This window comes from Sycon ciliatum, chromosome 2 (assembly GCF_964019385.1).
Source record: "Sycon ciliatum chromosome 2, ocSycCili1.1, whole genome shotgun sequence".
In the NCBI taxonomy this organism is placed as follows: Eukaryota; Metazoa; Porifera; class Calcarea; order Leucosolenida; family Sycettidae; genus Sycon; species Sycon ciliatum.
Window position 1 is genome coordinate 34,507,809 of NC_088644.1, and position 24,590 is coordinate 34,532,398.

A 24,590-nucleotide genomic window follows, 5' to 3' on the forward strand; every position below is an offset into this window, starting at 1 on the left:
GTGCAGCCCAATACGTGGCTCAAAAACCTGATTTTTTGGACTTGGGGCAAAATTCTGCACACTTTCACGTGTTTCCATGATACGACAAGTTGCGCACGGTCTGCTCACATTCAAATACAGTGCTGCCAAGAAATGACAGCGTGCAACAAAAAAATCTTTCCTTGCAAGGGCACATTTTCGGCCATAACTCTTGAACGGCCGGTCAGATCGGGACACAATTTTCAGAGAATTTGCAGCTATTCATGCTCTTTCAACTGACGTAGCACTCAATATGAATTTACAAATTCGATTTTTCAGCGAATTTTTGGGTAGTCTGCCACCTTAAAAAGAATCATAACATGATAATTCCAAAGCACAAAGTATGTATATACTTCAAATGGGCGTGTGTATGTGTAAGCATGCAGTGAAGAACACACAGAGAAAACATGCAGTAATGTGTAGGGGTGCCGAGCAAGGGAGGAGCGCGATTATTATTATTATTTTTTTATTCTGTTCAGAGCTAGTTTAAAGGCAAAGACCGCACGGTGGAGGCAAATATCACTGGGAAGGGCATTCCAAAAAATGCTTCCCACAAATGTCAATGACTGCCGACCGGAAGGTCCAGGAAGAAAGGAACTTGCAGTAGCCGCTGTTCCTGTCCTCGAGAAATTCGGCGATCATCCCGGGATGCTTGGCCTGTATTAGCCGTCAGCTTTTTCGTGAGAGTTACTGGTGACTGCACTCGGAGAGCAGCACATCACCTCGTTCGAGTACCATTTTGGCCCGGTCCTGCGGGTCGAGCGACCATGCAGCTCATCGGCGCAGTCCTGTGGAACCAGCTCCCGCCTGATCTCCGTTCCGAGCCCAGCCACCTTCAGTTCTGTGCCCTGCTAAAAGCGCATCATGGCTCGGTTTAAATGCTTTTCGGCTAGTGTGTTTCTGTGGTATAGCGGACTGAAGAATAGTAAACGTGTTTTGCAACATATGTATGAAGCTATGTTGTATATAGTATATTCCCATTCCATTTTTGCTTTTGTGTAGCCCTGAGGTTGATTTGCTTATTTATTCCTACCCTTCCTCTCTCCGTACTTCTGCCCCCCTCTCTCTCATTCCTTCTGTCGTCCACATGTATCAAAGGAGGCGAAATCGCCTGTTTGTGGTGCGACGTTAAATAAACTTCTACAACGACAACTGAAAGTAGGTGCAGAAAAGAAGACTTGCAAGATCATGTAGGCAACGGAAAACAAAAACCAAAACCTTGTAGTGAAAAATGTGAGTTAGGGATCGAATAGATAAGCTCACGAGGAGGGGGGCTGTGGATGCACGGCTGGAGAGTCAGAAAATTGCACGAATTCCGGATTTGCTGGATTTGATTAAACGACTCTGCAGCTGCTGTGTCAGCGACGGGAAGAATGCATTGGACGCGTACGTTAGTCATGCTTGCACAATGCCAATGTACCAAAGTCTGCAGGCTCTTGTGGGCAGAGATCGCCCATGGCGCCACAGCTGGCTGATGACGCCTTCTGCACAACACTGGAGACATGTGGGATATGAAAGTCAATATCTCGAAAACGGAATGGGTCACAATTATGCTCCGGCGGATTATGCTCGCGAAATCATTGAATTATGCTTTCATGGATTCTCGCATTATGCTCGCGAAATCCTCATAATATGCTTTGGCACGCAGGGATACATACTCACTTTGTTGTACTTATGGAGCCTCAAAGTTCGGAAAATTGTGCCTTTTCGTACTTGCAAGTGGCCATTAAAAAATAAAATAAAAATAAATTCGACGGGTTCGCGTACCGGGCAGGTCAAGAACAAGGAGTCGTACAACTCCCTGGTCAAGAACCACCTTTCCGCTTCCGTGGGACGCCACCACCCCATGATCAGGCGTCAGATGCGGCTCCTAAACGGTGGGGGAGGATAGATCAGATCCACCAACCATAGGCCAAAGGCCTAAATCCCATTTGCCACATCCATGATTTACTCATGCCAGGCCACGAGTTCCCAATTAACTGTGGGTCGCAGCACGGTTGGAAAAATCCTTCCGCTTCCAAGCAGGACTTGAACCTGGTACCTCTCGTTCATTAATCATGGTCTTAGACCAACCCACTGTGCCTGCCTGTACTTTGTGGCCATTAGTACAACAAAATACATGAATATCCCCATACCAAGATGACCATGCATATTAGCAAGAGTACTCTTGATAATAGAGATCAACATGGAAAGAGAAAACATGACTCCTTCTATTCATTAGTTGATTTCTTTTGTAAAAAGAATTTTTCATTGCTAAATTAGTTTGAGTTACCTTTGAAAATTATCATGTTCAACTGTCTTCGTAATCGTCATACTCGTCCAACCGATGTCACCCTCACCCTGCGAAAACTCAGCTCATCTCTCCCGTAGCTCCACCTCTCCTTCCACCATGACCGAACATCACCTATACCTCGTTTTTTACTTATTATAACAATAACCATAGCCTGCACAGTCGATGGTCTCGAAAGACTCTCGATCCAGCGCGCTTCTCTGCACACCTTTTCGGAAAAGTTGCGAAGTAGTTTGTGAAAATGAAGAAAATTGCGATTTCTTGCAAAACAACGGAAAGTTGCGAAAAAGTGGCCAGCATCTTTGGAAACGGGCTACTCCCGGAACCGGCTTTACCATGCGGACCACCAGCAGTGATCAGCTGCATTGTGCACAATTGTGTAGCTTACATAATGGAATTGTGGTACAACCATGTAGTTATGCTCCTACCTCCGAAAGGATGCCTCATTATGCTCCAAATTTTCAACCTCCAAATTATGCCAATAATTATGCCGGCATAATCCGCCGGTGCCTAGTCACAATATGCCTTGAACCAGTGGCGAAAGCAGCAGTACACCAGACAACTGCACATGGTCGGAACAACGGAGCCGTAGAAAAGCCTAAAAAATGTGAACATTTACGAATGTTCGAGTGGGTATCATACTGTAGTATTTCAATCACACCTGTTGTTTTTTGTTTAATAAAAAACCATCTGTTGTAAGATCACTTGCATTTTGCTATCTTCACCTTTTTCCTGGCTGTTAGGGACCACCAGTGGATGATTATTGTATTCGCCTAGGCAGTGAGTGCTCTTAATTGTCAATACATCAATATAATTATATGTAATGCTCTTCAATGGATCAGTCGGAGAAGTGCACGGCCTGAAAAGAGAAAAAAACGCCACACCCATCAGGACTCGAACCAGGGATCTTGCTTGTCATGAGCAATGCTCTTACCAACTGAGCTATGGGACCGGCTGAACTTAGAAAGCGCTGACATGTGTTTCACTTCAAAGGCAACTCACAACACGTGCCACACATAATGATGGCATTAGGGTCTTTTTCCCTCCCCCAGTGTTTTAGCCGCGATTTCTTTGGCGACAAGCTTGTGTTTCCTGTGGCTGCATGCGCGGTCACGGAGATGATCTTGATTTTATAGCTTTGTGTTTTGGAAGGGTACGGTTTATCCTTTCCGTGTCAGAATCTGCTAACCCGGTATAGAATCCGCTGCTCCTCTACTACTTGCTTCCGCACTTTAGCACCCAAACTGCCAACAGCAGTAACCAGAATCATGGTTTCATCACAACAAGGCGCACGAAATGGCCTTCATTGACAATCTCATCTGCCCGTGCCTTCATGTTATGCGCCTTCATTAACTGGCTGATCTCCTCGTCGGTGATGTAACGCTCTTCCACGGATACCTCTGTGTATGCTCTCACTATTGCTATGCAACTGTCCAAACCACTCTGGATTAGAGCCAGCTTCACTTCCTCCGACACAACAACATTGAACCCTATCGACTCACATAGTTGGGTCATGTACTCAGCTGCCTGGCCAGGTGTACGCGGCGCAGTTTCCGGAGTTGCTTTACCTGTGAGTAGCAGCTCCAGGTCGCTGAATAACGGCCCCGAATGAACTCCAATGTTGGCACACATTGCTTTGCCTGGCTTAAGGCAGCCCAGTACTCTGTGCAGAGTGTGGGAAATATTCCCATCCTGCACCCACTTCAGAACAAAGTTGCAGAAGATGCCATCGTAGGGCCCCATCCCCATAGCGTCATCGATTGTGCCAGCAACAATCTTGATGTTGTTGTGATGAGGTTGAATGTTGTCACGTGCGACGTGGAGTCTCTCAACATTCGGGTCAACCGCCACGACCTCACCTTCGCATCCGACGCAACATGCAAGCCGACCCGCTAAGCCACCAGTGCCGCAGCCAGGATCAAGAATTCTATCTCCCTCTTCCGGCATTAGATGATCGTCCATGAGAATCATACCTTGCCGGAATTGAAAAGCGGAATTCTCATCGTACAGCTTCGCCTTGGCCGCTAACATTGTAGTACATAAGCTTCAGTCGCACTCTTCACTTTAAATGTGGGCGAATCGTTTTTATTCCAATCCAAATTGGCAACAACAAATGAAGTACAGGTAGTTGCACTCCTAGTATATTGGTAGTGAAGTAGCAGTAGTTGTGCTAGTGCGTGCGAACTCTACAGCTGCTTGGGTTGCCAGCAAACCAGGGTGATTTGGCAATGACTGTCCTAACCGAAGACAATTTCATTCATAGGTACGAATAGCGTGTTGCTGAAGCAAAAATCTTCTAAAAGGCTTGGACAGCCTGCCGAGCATCATGGTCCAGTAGTAAATGTTGTCGTTGTTGCGTGATCACGGCATGACTTTGAAAGGTGTGAATGACAGCAGTGGGGAAAGATACTACTTCAAGTGACACGCACTGGAGCTGGTTGTCTGCTACTTGATTAATGCCTGTGGATGGGTTGAAATTCCGAAAGTAGTACTTATTCTCGTGGCGACACTTTGACACAAGTAATTAGTTCACTCCTCTTGTTGAGAGAGAGGTGCAACTTATGCCTGGCGGAAACATTGGCCATCGCTTGGGTGGCGCGATGGCCAATGTTTCCGCCAGGCATAAGTTAGTTGCACTTTTTGCTTTTGTTGCTGCAGGCCACTGGTTTGCGGTGGAGTGCACATTGAATGCTGCATGCCTTCGAACCTCCCTTCATCCTTACTGCGATAGGCGGGTGTCCTTCTCGTGTTGTCTGTGGCGGAATGATCTGTCTTACTTTCTTTCCTTGCGTTTCTTATTATTCCTTTTTAAAACCAACATTTCACACTCACTTTGCGCACTTTCTCTCGCATCCTTAACTACCGTATTATCTCTAATATAAGCACGGTCCTTTATTTTTTCAATGTACCTCCGCTCCGTGCTATTAATGGAGACGTTCCTTTATTGGAGACTGTTCCATTATTATTTCAACCTCATTTCAGAGGCATGTTGCCATGCCAAATTCATGTACGACACACACATTTCAGGGTTTTTTCGCCGGTACAGATAATGAATTTACACAGTGTGCTTATAATGGAGACTGAGCACTTTATTTTGAATGCCGCCCCAAGGTGTTCTATTATAGGAGACGTGCTATTATTGGAGACTGTACTTATATTAGAGATAATACGGTATGTTACTAGTGCATACACAAATAGGAGATCCCCCAGATAGGCGTTAGCCTTTGGGTAATCCTGAAATAAAGATTATTAATATTTATTATTATTATGATTGGTGGTTATGTAGAAGCGCTGTTTGAATGTTGCTGATGCCAGTATATTCCATTTTCTCTGTTCTTGTAGTGACTCTTGCCTTATACACAATGCTCTCCGCTAGACACGCTCTGTCCAGTGGACATCATTCTTTCTTAGGACAGGTACATGCCCTGGTGTCCTTGTCACCTCCTTTGGTTTGTTTCTTGGGTTGAAGGATCCTGTTATTGTGTTGCTAGATGATGGTGGCCATGTTCTGCATACAACTACATACGTGTATATAGCTAACTTTTATGGAGTTAGGGTTAATTGAATATTTTGTTGAGACTTGAGCCTTTAGGGAAGTGTTTGGCCACTAACTGGAGGGAGCGATGTCCAATGTCGGTGGCGGTGTTCTTCTGTTCATTCTCCATAGCTAACTTGTTTACTCTGTGAACATATGCATCCATATGTGTTACAAAGTACACATGACTTTACTCAACCAGTTGTGTTGCGCCACAATACACTGACAGTGTTGTACTAGTTTTGTAAACTTCCGCTACTTTTTTGCTTGTTTTGGCATCATTGTATTCACAATAATTCGGTCATTTTAAGTTTCAATATCAGCGACCCTTGAGCTTTGTCTGAAAACATGGATGCGACTTCAGAAACTTTCATTTGTTGTTGCATGGTCAATCGCGAGTCCTGGGGAATTTAGTCGGACTGTTTTTGTCCAGTGGTGCCGTTGTAGGAAGTAAGTTAGTTACTAGGAACATTACTACAGTAGCGCACTAGGCCTTTCCAGAAAAACATAACAAGCATACTGATCAAATCCATTAGATCGCACTAGGGAAGCTCGATAGACACAATGCGCCGAACTACTGCCAGCTGCACGGAAAACCTGCACACGTGACTCGACAAACGTACGCCAATGTGTTTGCACGTTCCGCAGAGTGTGACAGTTCACATGTGTTAGTTAGTGTCAGAGCAGCAGACAAAAGTGACAGATGAACCGCGTTTGGTTCTGTTGGGAATCTGTGAAACGTCACATGGTGAAATTGGATTCTGTGAACTGTCGCATAACCGCCTCCCACCAGATGTTCCTAGGATACAGCCCGTTCTGTACTATGCTGATTTCCGGAACCAAACGCGGTTCATCTGTCACATTTGTCTGCTGCTCTGACACTAACTACCACATGTGAACTGTCACACTCTGCCGAACGTGCAAACACATTGGCGTACTTTTGCCGAGTCACGTGTATGCCTGATCAAATTTGGTGAAATGGGCTGTCGATGAAAACAGTGCTCTGTGAACTGTCTTTCTGTGAATTGGGTACTTAGTATCCTGTGAAATGGGCTGTCTGTCAAAAAGGTAGTCTGTGAAATGTCATTCAGTGAACTGTCGTTCGGTGAACTGTCGTTCTGTGAATTGGGTTTCCGTGAACTGTCGGGACACCGCCTCCCACAATCTCCACCCCATGGCATGTGATTACTCTGGCTAAGGCTATTCCTTGTTCGTTGGGATTTGTACATGTACGTGTATCATTGTATGACTCGGATAGTGAGCCAAAAGAATATTCACGGTTCGCGTGAGACTCGGCTAGAGGACGAGTTTTCCGCATCCGTAGGAACGCCATGAACCTTCAAGTACCACCCCCCCCCCCCCCCTTGATCCTTGAAGGGTGAGCCACGGCAATATCAAACTGGAAAATATGAAAAACCTTGTTAGTCTGGGGGTACCTTGACTGACTGTTCTAATCTGGTTCAGTTGGTGGACTCTTCTAACGCATAATTTGTGCCCACCGTTGTTTCCTGTTTTCAGTCTTTACATGTACTGTACATGTGTCGCCCTGGGTTTTCCTGATCCTGGCTCTGAGATGTCGTTCAAGTGATAGCTACTGAGCCTGCATTGTACGTTCATATTGATCCGTAAATGACTTTCGTGTTTCAGCAAACTTGTGCTGGAACAGGGGAAACTAGTTTAAACATGTACATTACATTAATTTTATCATGTACATGTACATGACATGAATTTTTTCATTTGAAAACCTTCAACCTTCACTGATGAGACCTATAGTGGTCGAGACAGTGCTGTATGGAGGAAAAAAATTACATTTCAGTATCCACAACTTGGAGTCATTTTGCTGGTGTGTGAGGTCGGCCAGAGAACCGTTTGGTGGAGGTGGAATTGAATTACTTTATTGAAAAATCAATCTTAAAATGCACATGGTCGTGTTCCCGCGACAGAAATTTATTCATTCTTTCTGTACTTACGCTCAACCGATGGTGTTTGTATGTGTATGTGTGTGTGGGGGGGGGGGGGGACTTGAGGGGGTTCTCAGTTTAGGTTAGGATCTACATGGCTGTACATTATAATTCTCCTCCGCTCTGATGGCAGTGGTAAGTCAGTCAACTGCCAAGTGAAATCCGCTTTTTCTTCTTTTTTTTTGCGAAAAGCCAGGTACTCTCCCTGAAGAAGATGCCAATGTGGTGTTTAGGAACCGAACACAATACTGATCTTGGTTTCATTACAGACACGATTCACCAGAGTCTGAGTGGCTATTAGGTGGCTGCCGTACTAGGATTCTAAACATTGAGGGGAAAGAATTGTAATACAATCATGTATGTGTCAAGTTTTTCGAGATATGATGCACGACATACATGTACATGTACATGTACATTGGTGGGCGTGTAGCCAAACAGAGTGCGCTATGAACCGCAAGAGATGCGTGCGACAGAATCATACTCATGTCAAAAGAGAGGTACTGGGTGGCGTAATGTGCTTGGCTGTATTGTTCAACAGGGTGATGCAGCGCCGAAACGCATTTACCTTTTCACTGCCCTTCTTCCTAAAAGCGTCGGCATTATTATTTGCTAGGCATTCTGACATCCAATGTGAGTGGGGTTGAAATTCACATCTAAATCTACATGTACATGTGACAGTGGCGCAACAGATATCATGTGTAGCAATACAAACTGAGCTCGAACATGTATTCCCAGGCAAGCCAGCATACAATTGAAGCTCAGAAAAACTCTTGGCGAGTGCTATCCTATAGTAGTCTCTTGGGTTGGGAAGAGAATTTAACCGTATAGATTCTGGCATGCGAGAAACGCAATGTCGGATAGTGCACATGGAGTGTGGCCTCGATAATTGTGTAGATATCTACACGTAAGCTATAGCTACCTGATGATTGTACCATGAACACGGTATTGTGGATATAATACAGCAAATATCATACTACTGGTGGTTTCTGCGCAATTATGGCATATCCGCTAAGATGGGTGTATTGGTGGAGGCTCTCACCACGATTATACATGTGTGTAAATCGTCCATGTACTGATGTAGACGATCTGGCTCTCTTCAGCTGCCAGACGGACGTTGAAACCAACAAGCCCACAAATGTTTCTCCAGTACCAGCTTTACCAGGAATAGACTTTGGCGTTTGAGGAATGCCATTCCCAGTAACAAGACGTCCAATATATCTTCGAACAGCGCGCTTGGTGAGAGAGTGATATGGGCGCGGAGGTTTAAGGCAGTCCAATGCAGTCTTCAAGGTGACCTGAATGCTCTCATGAGGAACCCACATACAATCGTACGTCCAAGGCTCACTGCATTATTCTATTTTTTCAGACATTCAGACTCATTGCATTATCCACACACCCTAGAACAAAACGAATAGTATTACGATTACGTTAGGCGTTCTTGCGAGCAAGCTGGACCCTGGCTTCATTAGGTTCAACTCCCACAATTTTGCCTCTCTTTCCAAATTTAGAAGCTAGGCGTGCAGTTAAACTACAAGTTCCGCAGCCAAGGTCAAGAGTACAATCCCCATCTTTTGTTTTTAAGTCATGGTCCATGAGAGATACTCCCATTCGGTATAGGAATCCGGAAATATCCTCATAGAGCTTTGCTTTTCCTGCAGACATGTTCATTGTTGGTGTTGTCAATACTGCGTCTGTTTCTAAATGATCTATATCTTTTTGTACAGGTAATTGGTGACCTGAAATCTTCTTCACTGCTGCATAAAAAGAAAAAAAGTGAGTGAAATTGATGCGGCGCTTGGTTTCCATACTTTCGGGACACTCCATGCAGAAGAATGCTGACCCTGAACTGGCTGCCTTTGTGACTGACGTTCCCAATCACAACGCTTTGAAGATGATAAGCTGTCACAGGAGCATTGAGTGGCTAGCTAAACCTTACAATAGGGATAGAATATCGTGCTACTGGGCAACTAAGTGTGCATGTACGTCCTCTGCGAGCAAGAACTGGAAGACTTCTTTTATTCACATTCAAAGGAGTAACTGTGTTCAAGAAATTTGGCTCCGTTGAATAAAATGACTTCAAAGGCAATGCGAGGATCTGCCTTTTGAAGTACAATCAGTCATGTGCATTGCACTTGTAATTTCTTCTCTACGAGTAGAAATGGCTGTATGAAGGTAAAATAATATGTATGAGAACGTAGGGGCAGCTAGTTAATGTAGGAGTTATACAGGGTTACTGTACAAGTGGGTACCGACAGTTTTCACATCATTGCAGAAACAGCGTTTTGGGTAGAATTTATATGCAGCAGTCATTGGCCCTCTGGCGATTTGTGCGCAATCAGACGGACGTAGTTTGATTCCGTGACGACTTTGTCAGACCTCGACTTGATACCGTGGGCCTTCATCAGTGAACTGACATCGTTATCCATTATAGCATATCCGCTAGCATGCGTATCCAGATAGGCTCTCACCACGTTGATACAGGTGTCCAAGTTGTCCAGGCAGGCCCTTGCACTCTCTTCGGCCGCTACAGACACATCGAATCCAGCAAGCTCACACATACTTTTCCATTTTGCTCCGGCTTCACCAGGAATATACTGCGGAGTTGGAGGAGTTTCATTTCCCGTCACAAGGCGTTCTATATCCTCAAACAATGCTTTGGGTGAGAGAGCGATGTGGGCACAGAGCAATCCACCTGGCTTCAGGCAAGCCAGTGCACCCCTCAATGTTTCGTGGATACTCCCATCAGGTACCCAATGGAGGACGTAGTTGGAGAAGATACTATCGTATGGCCCAAGGCTCAGCATATCATCCACAAGACCTACAACGAACCGGATATTTTGGTGATGGCGCTGAGCATTCGTACGGGCAAGCTCGATCCTGCCTGCATTAGGGTCAACTCCCAGAACGTTGCCTCTCAGTCCAACTTTAGAAGCAAGGCGTGCCGTTAGACGACCTGTTCCGCAGCCAAGATCGAGAATGCAATCTCCATCTTTTGGTAGCAAGTCATTGTCCATGAGGGACACTCCCATTTGGTACACGAAATCAGAATTATCATCGTATAGCTTCGCTCTTTCCTCAGACATACTTCTGCTACATCCGCATCTACCGTTATGCAGTTGGGGAAACAGAGGAGCTGGAATCGGAAAATGATCTTTCTCTCTGTCGTAACGTTATGAAGACACTGCCTGGCAGGCTGCAGCAGCTCTTATATACCATGTAAACTTGTCGGAACAAAATGAAACGAAATGAAACGAAATGAAGCACGAAGTATGGGCGCAGATGGGCTGCGATTTGGAAGCGATATACGGGCGTAGATGGGCCGCGGTACAAGCGGCCACGTTCGAAAAGAACTGAATCCAACGTGTCCAACCATTGAAATTGATTATTTGTTTGCAGAGGCAAGGGAGAGTCTGTGTACTAGTATTGCAGTTGTCCGAGCGCCATGAAGGCCTGCGAACGCAGTTTGGTCTATATATTTAATCCTTCAACATCTACCTTCACTGATGAGCTATGTATTAGCGAAACAGCTGTCTGAAGGAGTTTATTAATATCGTCTACGGAAGTGTCCTCGCCATGGTGATGGTTGTGTGCAGGAGGGTGTAGTCGGCTAAAGAGCGCTAGCGTGTAATGGTGGAGGTGACTCAACATTTTCTTCAATGGCCGAGAGCTCTGTCGCACCCTGTAATAATATGATACGTGCGCCGTTAACGTCAGAGCAAGAAGAGGGACAGGACGAGTCAAGGGACAATCCGGAGGACGCAATACCATACGACCAACTGTTTGTTTCTACCAGCGTTATTGTACCGTCGACACGGCTCTGACGACGATATACTGGGCGAATGCCGCGGGGCCTCCCAGCGTGTCAGCGGCAGTGGGTGATGGGCAGATAACAGGGTAGCTTGCGGACAACATCGTCGGCATGAAGCCTATTGACTGCCAAGCGTCTTGGCGCGACGGGCGAGCAGTACAGTGTCATACCCCAGGGGCTGCTGTGGCTGTCGACTTTGGCGGGTCGTGAGGTGTGTTCGCAGGCCTTCATGGCGCTCGGACAACTGCAATACTGGGTACACAGACTCTCACTAGCTACATAGACCACCCTTTTCAGGTGATCTACGGATATTTCCCCTGGCTTGAGGGGATTATGGCTACAAAAATTATCAGAGTCATAATCCCCTCAAACGAGGGGATCTCATATCCACAGGAAATCCTGTGGATCCCCTCGGACGGTGGGTCGGACTCAGTCCTTCTACCAGCTCTCTTGGCTGCTGCTTGAATATGCAAGAAGGGGCCTTCCAGATAAGGTCTAAAAAGGGGAAGTGGCTATAGTTGTCAAAAGAAAAGCATATTGGTGAAACAAAACTAGGGAAGTGGCAATCTTTCTATCAGCAACCAACAAGAGCATCTTAATTTGCAACATGCTACATGAACCGGGTGTGACGAACACCGGTAAACATAGAGACACACCACACTCTCATATAGATACTGGTTATAAATAGACCGAGTAAGGAAAATAATCCAATAGCCTATGGAGAGTAAAAGAAATTGAGTCAATGACAACAAATGCTCGTCCAGCACACGAGTTGTCATAGAAACATTGAACGATATGACAAAGACGCATAGTACTAATGAGCATCGCCGTTCAATGCAAACTTTGGTTTCTACTAATTCTAGTACAGTGTTTGGAAAATTCCTTCTTTCACAGACCTGAAAGATTTTAATCTTTGCAGCAGTTAGCCTACTACTAACTCAATGTCATTGGTTCTACATGTACGTGTAGATGTACCCATTCACGCTCTACTGGTCTTGTCAAATTTGTTCCACACGATCACAAACAATCCATCTTATGTCGGATACTCTTACACCATTTGACTAAGCCATGGGACGGACGTCAGTGTCTGACAATTCTTCATTGTAGTCTTTGATTTGTAGGGAATAAATCGCCTCCACGCCGGTAGGTGACAGACGTACAGAGCACCTCAAATTATTTTCAAATAATTACAATATCTACTATTTCGTCGTCTTCACTTGATCACTATCAGTATCGCTTTTCCCCACGGTCTTGGCAAGCAGCAGAGTTCATGAGGCTTCGTCTTGGGAGACAAACCAAAGAAAGTGTGTGACAATCCGCATTCGCCTCAGTCAAACCAATAAGTGGATCAAAACCTGGAGAGGCGATGAACAAACGACTATATCAGAACTACTGGTACTTCGCGTTCGGTGTTCCGTTCACAGTGCACTGGTTCATGCTGCATGTAGCGCTGCTGATCACCCGAAAAGTGTGGTCTATACAGGATATTGCACAGTGTCCGCGAGGATTATTTTTCATAATCCCCGCGGCGCTGCGCGCCTTGGGGATTTGAAAAATGATCCCCTCGGTGCCGAGGGGATAGTACTCTGATTCTGACACGTTATTTTATGCATTGAATAGTGATTGATTTTCCGCGCCGAATTTCCGACGCTGCATGCATGTCCAATGCGCGTCAACAGTACTTCACACTTTCCTTTACCCGCGTTATCACCTCAGCTATGCCAGTTTTGTATGTGGAAACCCCCTATATAATAGCAGTTTGGTCTATTTATTTAATCATTCAACATCTACCTTCACTGATGAGCTATGTATTAGCGAAACAGCTGTCTGAAGGAGTTCATCAATATCGTCTACGGAAGTGTCCTCGCAATGGTGGTTGTGTGCAGGAGGGTCTAGTCGGCTAAAGAGCGCAGTGTAATGGTGGAGGTGACTCAACAGGCAAGGGAGAGATAGCAATTAGATGGCTTGCGAGTGACTGCATGAGCCGAATTTATTGCCCGTGGAAGTACCCACGACAGGAATACACTGTTGGGAACATACGGTGGTGGTGGTCCAATCTAGATTAAATTTTACTTTCAGCTAATCGTTGAAGTGTTGACGCTCTGTCCATTGATTTGCCAGAGATAGTTTGCAAGTGATAGCAGGAGCCAAATTCACTGCCCGTGGAAGTACCCACGATGTGAATACCTCTCTTTCTTTCTCTCTCTCTCTCTCTCTCTCTCTCTCTCTCTCTCTCTCTCTCTCTCTCTCTCTCTCTCTCTCTCTCTCTCTCTCTCCCCCCGTAGCTCTCTCCCTTTTGAAATTCGCTTCAATAGAATTGGGCACCATTGCCCGTTTGGCCTTGCGAAGTAAAATAAAAATCAACAACAACATCAACAACAACATACACTGTTGGGAACATGGTGACGATGGTGGTGGTCCAATCAATTAATTTTTACTTTCAGCTCATCGTCCTTGTCGGTGAAGATACTAGTGGTCAGCGTTGACGGTCTTTCGAGTGATTAGCCAGCGATAGTTTTCGAGTGATAGCACCAGCCGGATACCATGCTAAAGAGTAATGGATGCTGGTAACACTTTGCCAGAGAACCCCGTCTAGTGCTGTGGCCAGGGTGTAAATAAGTTGCTCACTGGATGAGCACTGATATGACGTGCTTTTTGTCCTCTTCCAAAGAAGGAGTCTCAGTGAACAATAATATAACTAGCAATAACTTGTTACACACTTTTATCCCTCCCCTAGTTGGAACAATCAACTTCATGACTATTACCGCCGAAGTCGCAACTTCTAAGTTAATAACTTGTTGCACACTTTTATCCCCTCAAGAGGCTGCCTTGCGTCTTCTTCCCTGGGCTGAGTCCAATAGTGTCCTGTATATAATTTGTGATGTAAGTTGCCCACCCTTCTCTTGTAGAATTGCCCTCCTTGAGATGATAGTACACTTTGTGTTCTTGGAAAACGGTCTGCACCTTCCAGGGTGGTATAAAAGCTTGCAAATCTCATGTTGGTGCAGAATGTTTGGAGGACTGGTTTGGAAACAGTTGTCAAAAATGTCTGCACAATTAATTGTTATAGTGTCTTCTGCATGCTGCATTATTGTGGAGAAAGAAAGTTCAGGTTAGTGGAACTGCCCAATTCCCAGTGGACATGTTTATGCTGCAACCATTTACTGCTGACACAATTTATTTAAGGAAAAATTGGAGGCGTATCAAATTTCGAAAGAAGAGGTGTCAGCACCAACGCAATCCACACAGTCAAGTAAGCCAATTCAGTAACCGAACGTTTTCGCTCCCTTCTCATCATGGTTAAGTACAGGAAATATGGGAAAAATGTCAAAATACAGCAACTTATAGAGCTACAGAAAAAGCATAGATCGAGAACCTCACGCTATACGTGTCGAAAATAAAATAAAATTCAGCAGAACTGTTCGGCTACAATTTATTTATTATCTTAAATATTTTTAAGAACTTTGAAACTCCACTGTAGCCTTGTCATATTTTCAGTATACCCAACTCGCAACATACTAACAGTCCTTGGCTACAACACGTACAGTTGAAATTGTCCACATTTTCACCCAGGAGGGCATCATAAGGGATTATACATGTAGGAAAAGAATGATACAAAGTTGGCTTTTATAAGACAGTATAGGAACAGTCACATAATTCACACTACATAATTCACACAATAATAATAATAATAATAATAATAATAATGTAATCTGAAACACGTTACAAGCTAGCACTAAGACATAACAATGTAAGTGAGCATTTCATCACGTGCACAGTGGGCGTGAAACAGCCATGGTTGAGTTGATGTGTGTGTGTGTGTGTGTGTGTGTGTGCGTGTTTCTGTGGTGAGAGGGGAGGGGGGTTAAGAGTCAAGTATGGAGTGTGTTAATCTTCTCAAGCTCTCAAGTCAGGTGTGGCTATCCATTCGAGATGTCGAATCTGAGATCCCGCACTCGCTGTGATAACAACAAGGTGTGGAATACCCAGTCTGTAGATCAGCCATGTGCTGGGAAGTTTGATTCATGCCAAAAGGCGCCAACCCTCGCACTTTGGGTATGTACGTTCTGCCCGAGTCCTCGTGATTGATTCCATTATTCTACCTTCTCTTTCATTCACTGACCAGAACCTCGAACTACGGTACGAGCCCACCGCACCTAAGATAGATGGCCGGAATCTAAAACTCGAGAAGTACTTTGGTGGTCGCTTGCCGGTCTAGGCACTGAAGCATCAATTTTAATCTGGACATTGCCTGTCCCCTCTGCCAGCGCATCTTACCAACAAGGGGCTATATGGCAAGACTCCACGGCTCATACTTGCCATGACGACATACCTTTGTCTTGCTGGTAAGTGCTGTACCATATGTTCTCTAAGACATTCCCAGGTCTCCAATAGTGACCTAGGGCAAGGGTAATTATTGATAAGAGCACAGTCCCACATAGTAGTCCATGCTACATTTTGAGTATGCAACAGAACAGTGATTGCATAGCAAATAAACTGTAGTGGTCATACATGTATGTCTGTTGCTGGCACTGATCTGGAAAGCGTCTACATAATGGATTCTGGATATGTTTGTATCCTCTGTTTTGTTTGTTCAGGCGAATATTATGAGTGGCGTCAGAGCCCTCGCAGCAATGAGGCACGCACGCCTACCTTCATCAGTTAGGACAACCAGATGCTGGAAAAGATGCAGGACGGGACTCGTTCCTACTTTCCCGTGGTGTTGACCTACTGGCACGCATGCGATGTCACAATTCTTACGCTCCTCCGCTCCAGGACTTTGAGCAACAGCCTCAGCGCTCTGCGGAATCAAATCCTAGAGGTACATTCCGAGGAGTACATCCGTCGGTACGCTGACAACCAACACACTCAAGCTCCTTAAAATTAATGAGACTATCCGTACACATTGTAACTCAAACCTGTTGTAATAGATCTTGTGCGGAATCGCTTGAATGGTGCCCAGAGCGAGGAAAATCAGCAACTTGAAACTCATGTTCTACCTCTCAATTCAATGCAATCAAGCATTTCGGATAATTGATCCTTCGGATAGTTGAAATGAGGATAATCGGCACGTTGTGTGTGATTGAGGGAGGGGGGTCCAGGGGGCCGTGGTGGACGAGGACTGGTACAGAGCATGGAGATAACCTCACTTTAGATAAATACACATTCAAACGGTGGATGCTTTCTGTAATGTTCTGGGACATTATTATTATTACAGTAATGGTCAAACCAAAGCACTAACAAAGACAAAACTAAAGCCCAAGAACCAGGAACATAAAGCACAGAGAAAGGGAACAAAACAGATACACATATAAATATCGTACAAGATACTATAATAGTACAATACTATAATAATAGTATTAACCAGGAGGCCTGCAACATCACATTCCTCCTTTTCTCGAAAGTCTACAACTACAGTCCATAGAAATACTGACCATAGCGAACTTCAACGTAGCATTTCAACAAACTAAATAAACCAAAATAGGCTGTCCAAAACGCGACGAATAACCAAAAGCGTTCTATCAATCCATGTCATAAAATATGTAAATATACAGTATAATGCAAGCTCATACATTGTTAGCCGAACGACCAGTCAAACACAACTGTCACACAGCCTAGTCAATGCAGAACAGAACAAGGGCCGGACAGGTTCCTTAGCATTTCACGCTTAACCTGTCTGACCTGCGGGGCTCCGCACGATGCTGGGGTGCCTCTTGCACTTCGGGGCTAGGTTCAGCTGGATGCTGCTGCCGGAATGGTTTGGTGAACTGTACGTTCCTCCGCACAAGCTTCCCATCCGGTGCCTGAACCACTACTTGGTCCCCATTCCGACTAACCACCACATGAGGTTGGTGATGGAATGGTGTGTCGACCTTCGACCGTGTCTCCGAACGCTTTAGCAGTACTGAGTCACCTATCTGCGTTGACTGGCTTGTGGCATGGTTGGCGTCATCTGCAGAGTCACGCATACTCTGCTTACGCTCGCTGTCACGATCTCTGACGGCCTCGTTTGTCGCTGGTTCACCGAGGGCTGGTAACTTGCAGTGCACTTTGCGCCCAAACAATAACTCAGCTGGAGCAACTCCGGTGGTGCTATGTGGCGTTGAGCGGTATGCCATCAAGAATCGTTGAACCTCCCGCTTCCACGTCTTTCCTTCCGCATATGCAGCACGGATCACTTTCATCAGGGATCGATTTTGTCGCTCAACTTCACCGTTAGCTCTCGGCCACAGTGGTGTAGTACGAAGCTGTTGAACACCACACTCATGTAGAAACTTCGCAAACCCTTCCGAGTTGAAAGGTGGGCCATTATCCGTACGCAAACTCGTCGGGATACCGTGTCGGCTGAACTGGGCTTCAATCATCGGAATCACAGCTTCAGCTGATGTTGACTTGACCACATCTACTTCGAAATATCGACTGTAGTAATCCACAAGCACCACAATGTGCTCGCCAGACGGTAGTGGACCCAGCAAGTCAACAGCCAAATGCTGCCATGGCGCATCTGGAAGAGGAGTGGACTTGACTGGCGGTGCATTGGCTGGCGCTGCAACCACTTGGCAGGCATGACACGACTTGCAGAGCTTCTCGGCCTCGCTATCCATGCCTGGCCACCAAACCTTGGACCGTAGACGCTCTTTCGTCTTCACGATGCCCTGGTGGCCCTCATGTGCCAACTGCACGGTCTGGTGTCGCAACTCGCTAGGGATAACAATGCGTTGACCTCTGAGCACCACCTTGCCAACAACAGTCAATTCTCCTCGGACCTGACGGTATGCTGCTGGCAGACCATCCCAAGATCCGTCATGAAGGCACTTGCGAACAGCAGATAGCTCTTCATCTTCAGCTGAGCTACGTTCAATCGTTCTGATACCGATAGCGATGGGTGCTGCTATCTGAGTGATAAGTCTAACCGACTCTTCATCACTGCTGATTCCTGGATCCGCCGCTGCAACGGGCAGGCGAGATAAAGCGTCAGCGATGTTCGTCTTTCCAGGAATGTGCTGGACTCGATAGCTGTACGGCTGTAGGCGCAGGACCCATCTCTCGATCCTGGCACTGGGCTTGGATCTTGCCGAATAAATCACTTCCAGCGGCTTGTGGTCGGTGCAGAGTGTAAACTCCCTGCCTAGCAGATAGGTGTGAAATCGTTCACACGCCCAGACAATACCAAGAGCATCTCGCTCGGTCTGCGAGTACCTCCGCTCTACCGCTGACAGTGATCTGCTCGCATACGCAACTGGCCGCCAAACACCATCCTGCTTCTGGACAAGCACAGCTCCGAGCCCAACTGGACTGGCATCCGTCACTAACTCGATCGGCGCTTCAGCATCATAGTATGCCAGTGTTGAGCTGGACACCAGTAGTCGCATTGACTAGGCTGTGTGACAGTTGTGTTTGATTGGTCGTTCGGCTAACAATGTATGAGCTTGCATTTTACTGTATATTTACATATTTTATGACATGGATTGATAGAACGCTTGCTGTTGCTCTGTAGTCCACTTGAACTGAGCTCCCTTGACCGTGAGGCGACGCAGTGGCTCAGCAACTGTAGCAAAATCAGGGATGAATTTTGCACTGAAACCGGCTGTACCGAGGAAGCTTCTTACTTCCGACGCATTGCTCGGCCTGGATGCTTCCGCCAAGGATCGTATCCTTTCCGGAGTTGGCTGTATGCCCTTGTCAGATATCTGCAAGCCGAAGAACTCAATGGAGCTCTTAGCGAACTCACACTTTGCTGGGTTGACTGTGAGGTTGACCTGCTGCAAGCGATTCATCAATGCATGAACCCTCACATCATGCTGGTTCAGTGAGTCCGCATGTAGCAAGATATCATCAGCTCCGTTTCTGCAACCGGCCAAATCCTTGATCACATCGCTGATGATCTTCTGGTACAGCTCTGGTGCTGAACTTATACCAAATGGCAGTCGACGAAACCGGTACAACTTCCCATTTGCAGCAAAAGTTGTCAGGTAGCGGGACTCTTCTTCCAACTCTACTTGGTGAAATCCCCACTTCAGGTCAATCTTCGAAAACACCGTGCTGCCATTGACTTCATGCAGCAACTCCTCTGTTGTTGGCATCGGATGTCGTTCTCGGACGATGGCTTCATTGACCCGGCGTAAATCCACGCACAAACGGATGTCGCCATGCTTCTTTGGTGCTATCACAATTGGGCTTACCCACGGCGTCGGGCCCACAGCTTCTTCAATAATTCCTGATTGCTGTAACTCCTGAAGTTTTTCATCCACCTTGGTTTCATACGCATATGGTATCCTACGCTGGCGTTGGGCCACAGGTGGAACTTCAGAGTCTACATGAAGACGTGCTTGGTAGCCAATTAACTTGCCCCCACCACTGAACACACCAGGATACTCATTCTTGATTTCATCGTTGATACTGGGGCTAGCTGTGGCGCTGCCAACTTGATTCACGTCAGGTAGCACCAAGGCCTTCAACTTGAGTGCAGTACTACGTCCCAGCAAGAACTCTCCATCTCCTCTGACGACGATCACTTCGTCCTCAGTGCGCTCTGAGCCGCATTGGAAAATTGCAGTAAACTTGCCGACGACATTCAGCTGGTGTGCTCCATACGCGAAAAGCTTCCTGGTGCACTTCGTTGTTAGATATTGCATGCGTCTTCACTCTGTACATTGACTCTTGATTTGACGGCTGCATGCATCTCTTGTATTTATGGCTACTGTGTGTTACCGTCGGACAACATTACGATTTATTGTTACATGTACGTTCTATGTCAAGTCAACCCTGTTCCCATTCGTTTCAGTCTAGTTCTATACTTACTGCCATGACTTGTCCCGTTTATGGTTATACAGTCTTCTTCTTTTCCCGTCGTATTGCTTTCGTTTACCGGAGACTTCTACGGTATGTCTCTATTCGCCTCCACGATGTCCTTATCCTGACACTAGCATTTTCTGCGTCGCGTACGGCTGGTGGGAATATCTACCCCAGCCGTCGTGATGTAGACGCTTCCTCATCATAACTACTTGGAGGACAGTCACGAGTTTGAGTATCTCTGATACTAATGATAATGATTCTTACTGAAGTATGAGGAGAATTATTTCCGAGTGGAAAGACACTGAGTGTCTGTGTGTAATAACTAAATGAGCTCAACGAAGAGCCAAAACGTCCTTTAGGATTCTACTACTACTAGTACGGGCAGAACCAGAGTAGGATCTCTAAAATTCGTCAAAGTGACACCGAGGCCTTGCAATTGCAGCTGGCCCAAAGTCGATTCTCCCAACAAGTTGCATGATGCTCCAGAATCGACTAGCACTCGCGTCGACACCCCATTGAGGCTGACATCGATAGAGGCCTGTGTCAAATATTAATTACCGTGTTCCTCGCACTCCAAACACAAAATCGTCTACATCTTGAATTTGATTTGCCGAGTGATTTTCTTTTCTGTACAAACTTGCCTTTCCCGACGACTTGGGAGCGTGACGCGTGTTGCCTGTACGCTGTTTGTCACCTCCGTTGCATTTGGATGCGAAGTGACCGTTTATGCCACACTTTCTACACCTTTGGCCACGTGCAGGACAGTTCCGGTCGCGGGCGAAGTGGCCAACTATTTCCGCAGTTGTGACACTCTTGCTGGGGTACGCCGTGCACAGCATTCACACTTCCTGGTGCAGCTTCACCCGTACCGTACGAACTGGACCCATGCCCATCATGGCTTGCACTGTGACTTGTACTGTGACTTGTACTTGTCGATGTTGACATATCACGTGCGTGCTGCTCCGTTGTTTCATACTCGCGACCTTTTTTCAAGGCCACCGCCAAAGTGAGGTCGTCGACTTCTAACAATTTCTTTCTGAGGCGATTGTCCGATATCCCTATGAGCAGTTGGTCGCATACATGATCCTCCATGTCGGTGCCATAGTCGCAGTATTTGCCTTGCCCAAGCAAACGGGTCGAAAACTGAGATACTGTTTCACCAGTCCGTTGTGACATCTGACGAAGCTTATAACGTTCGAACCTCTTGTTGGCCACGAACTCGAAAGCCTTGTCCAAAGCACTCACAGCTCGCTCGAATAAATTGTCGGTATCCTCATCTTCTGTTAGCGTTTCGAATTTCTCCTGTACTGGCATACCAGCCAAGTACAGCAACAGACTCCTCTGCCTCTTCGCGGATGTTATGTTCTGCCCATCCACATAGTACTGGAATGATCTCTTCCACCTGCGCCATCTTGCAGAAACTTCATGGGCAGGACCCTCGAGATCGAACGGCTCCAAAGCCGGGCCTACTCCTGTGAGCGCCATTGTCACTGAGGCCTACTCAGGTCATCTATATGACTATAACTATTAAATCTAGTTCATCTTCGTCGCCAATGTAATGTTCTGGGACATTATTATTATTACAGTACTGGTCAAACCAAAGCACTAACAAAGACAAAACTAAAGCCCAAGAACCAGGAACATAAAGCACAGAGAAAGGGAACAAAACAGATACACATATAAATATCGTACAAGATACTATAATAGTACAATACTATAATATAGTATTAACCAGGAGGCCTGCAACATCACACTTTCCACCATCTTTTTCCCTTATCCCCCCCCCCTCTCCCCCTTTTTCTGCGAGAACATTAGCCCCCTCCCTGTGCAGGTTTTGTGTCTTGCTATCTCCCTAACTCACGCTCACCACCACGCACATTTGTTGGTAACAGCGTACTACCTACATGTACAATCTTCTCTGAGTGTCACGCTTATAGGCAGCATCAGACATTAGCTTCCGGAGAAAAGACATATACTCCCTAAGGGTTTGGTCACGACTCATTTCCAGACAACAGAAGGAGAACCATTTTACTAGCTTGACAGCTGTGCACACATCGCGCACGTAACGTCTGCAGAGTTGCTGTTGGGAAAAGTCATTTTGACACCTGGTACTGTAGCCATGCCTGTGTACATTTGTTGCGTGACAGTGGCCTAGATACAAGTACATGACATTGTATTGATGTCAGGTTTAAAAATAATGGTGTTAGTGCGTGGGATGTGGTGCTATTGAGTATTGTTAAATTATTTCAGGTTATGTTTAGTGTTATGGTGAATATGGAGAGTCGAGAGGACTTGATAAACTGGAAATGTTTAAATGTTGTGGTTGAAGATGTAATACAGATGGCGATCACAGTGCAGATCGATTGGGCTAGATGGAGTGGTGCAGAAGATCAGATTGATGCTGACGTGATAGCAGCGTGTATGGCAAGTTAAAAATTACTATGGGGAGAGGTGTCTAGCATGCGTTATAAAGCAGTAGCATCGAATAATATAGGACATTATCAGGAGGCAGAAGGTATGATATTCCTACGTTCATTGATTGCAAAGACGTGCAGAAGCCTTCATATCTACATATCCCATATTTTTGGCGTTTAAGGGTGCATTTGGTTGGTACGACCTAGAACGGGAATCATCAGAACAGCACGTTTGGTTGGGACTGCACCTGTTCTGGGTCGGCCAGAACATGTTCTGCTTGCTCCGCCACGAGGCCGAGCAGTTTCACTTTTCACAGTGAAACCTGGCGGGAACATTGATTTTTCTCACAAATGATCACGTGTATACACTTTTGGATTGCACTTGTTGTACCGTTCAAGGTGACCATGGTGACTTGTACACATTTTGAAGAATATAAACAAGTTTTATTTTAGTTCTTTATTATTTCTGCACCTCGTGGCGTGTGTTTGATCCTGTTCTACTGTGTATCGTATCGTTTTGTGAATTTAAAATGGTGATAAAAAGGTAGACGGACTTGGATGGAGAGCCAAGGATTAATATAGCAAAGAACTGGGACCAAAGAGCTACAAGTCACGCTATAATGTCCACTAACACCACCAGTTACTAAAAAATCAGCTCATGCGATAACATTGCATGAGCCCTCCTTATCTATGCGGCGAAACAATCGAGGTGTAAAATTGCTGCTTTTAACCGCTGCTTATTGTCCATCTAAATTGTCATAGTCGAAGGGCAGTGCTGTTTTACGGAGGCGTTTAGTTTTACACGATTCTTGTTCGCATAGCTTCCCTTTTACTAGTAATTGATCTTCTAATCTTTGAGCCACACAAGTTGTGTGGAATGTTGCTTTGCGTCCTTGAATCGTGGTTTGACCGTATTGTCCAATGGTCTTGCCAGTATCGTCATCGACATGCATGAACATCCGCCAACACCCTTCACAGCTGAAACTTTCAGCTCGTGCTTGTCTTGGGTTCGCTCACCTTCCCCTCTTATGTTATCATATAACTTAGAACCTTCCAAGTTGGAAGGCTGTTGGAGTGCGCATCCATGATGTGCTAGAGCTGTTAGCCAGTCAGTTGTAGAGTGTCTGTACCGTCAGTCAGCTTCGTGCAATGTTACCACATGAGCTGATTGTTTTGTTAGGGACCTCTTCCTGTACGCTCTACAACCTTTTCCAAGCTGGCCTACATGCACCCTCGTACTCACCTTTTGTCTCCTTCTGTCACCTTTTGTTCCATTGTCCTGGGTAGCTACTTCCGCTCCATATTTGCCATAGCTACTCAGGCCCTTTATCTCGCATTTGCCCTGACTCTCTCTCTCTCTCTTCCATAATGTAGTCGTTTCGTTCGACTTTGTCTCCTTCTCTTCGTCTATAATAAATGTCTTCCACCTACACGTTCCCGTTGGAAGGAGCACACTTTCTGTACTCAACAGTTTAGTAACTGATGGTGTTAGTGGGCATTATACCGTAACTTGTACTTCCTTGCTCCTTTCTACTATAAAAGGGTAGATGTCTGTATTTATGGTACAAAAGGAGAAGAACAAAATGTTACGAGTTATGACTAACTGTCCCGCAACGTACCCAGATTATACAGTCAGCGAGTGCGAGGAAATGGCACAAAACTGAAAAAGAGTACATGTACAGTCAACTTCGCTTATAACGACACTCGGCGGGGCATCAAAAAGGTGTCCTTATTCGCGAAGTGTCGTTATACCCGAAGTCTCGTTATA

The 24,590-nt window shown here is 45.8% G+C and overlaps 2 protein-coding genes across 2 annotated transcripts; both read right to left on the reverse strand.

The window, feature by feature from the left end:
- Positions 1-10,110: 10,110 nt before the first annotated feature.
- LOC135810528 (arsenite methyltransferase-like) lies at positions 10,111-10,887 on the reverse strand. The gene has a single exon (XM_065324021.1). It carries the CDS (start codon positions 10,885-10,887, stop codon positions 10,111-10,113), a length of 777 nt encoding a protein of 258 aa, XP_065180093.1.
- A 6,379-nt stretch (positions 10,888-17,266) lies between these two features.
- Positions 17,267-18,985, reverse strand: LOC135810529 (uncharacterized protein K02A2.6-like). Its single transcript, XM_065324022.1, has one exon. The coding sequence runs from the start codon at positions 18,983-18,985 to the stop codon at positions 17,267-17,269; it is 1,719 nt and encodes a 572-aa protein (XP_065180094.1).
- Between the last annotated feature and the right edge of the window lie 5,605 nt (positions 18,986-24,590).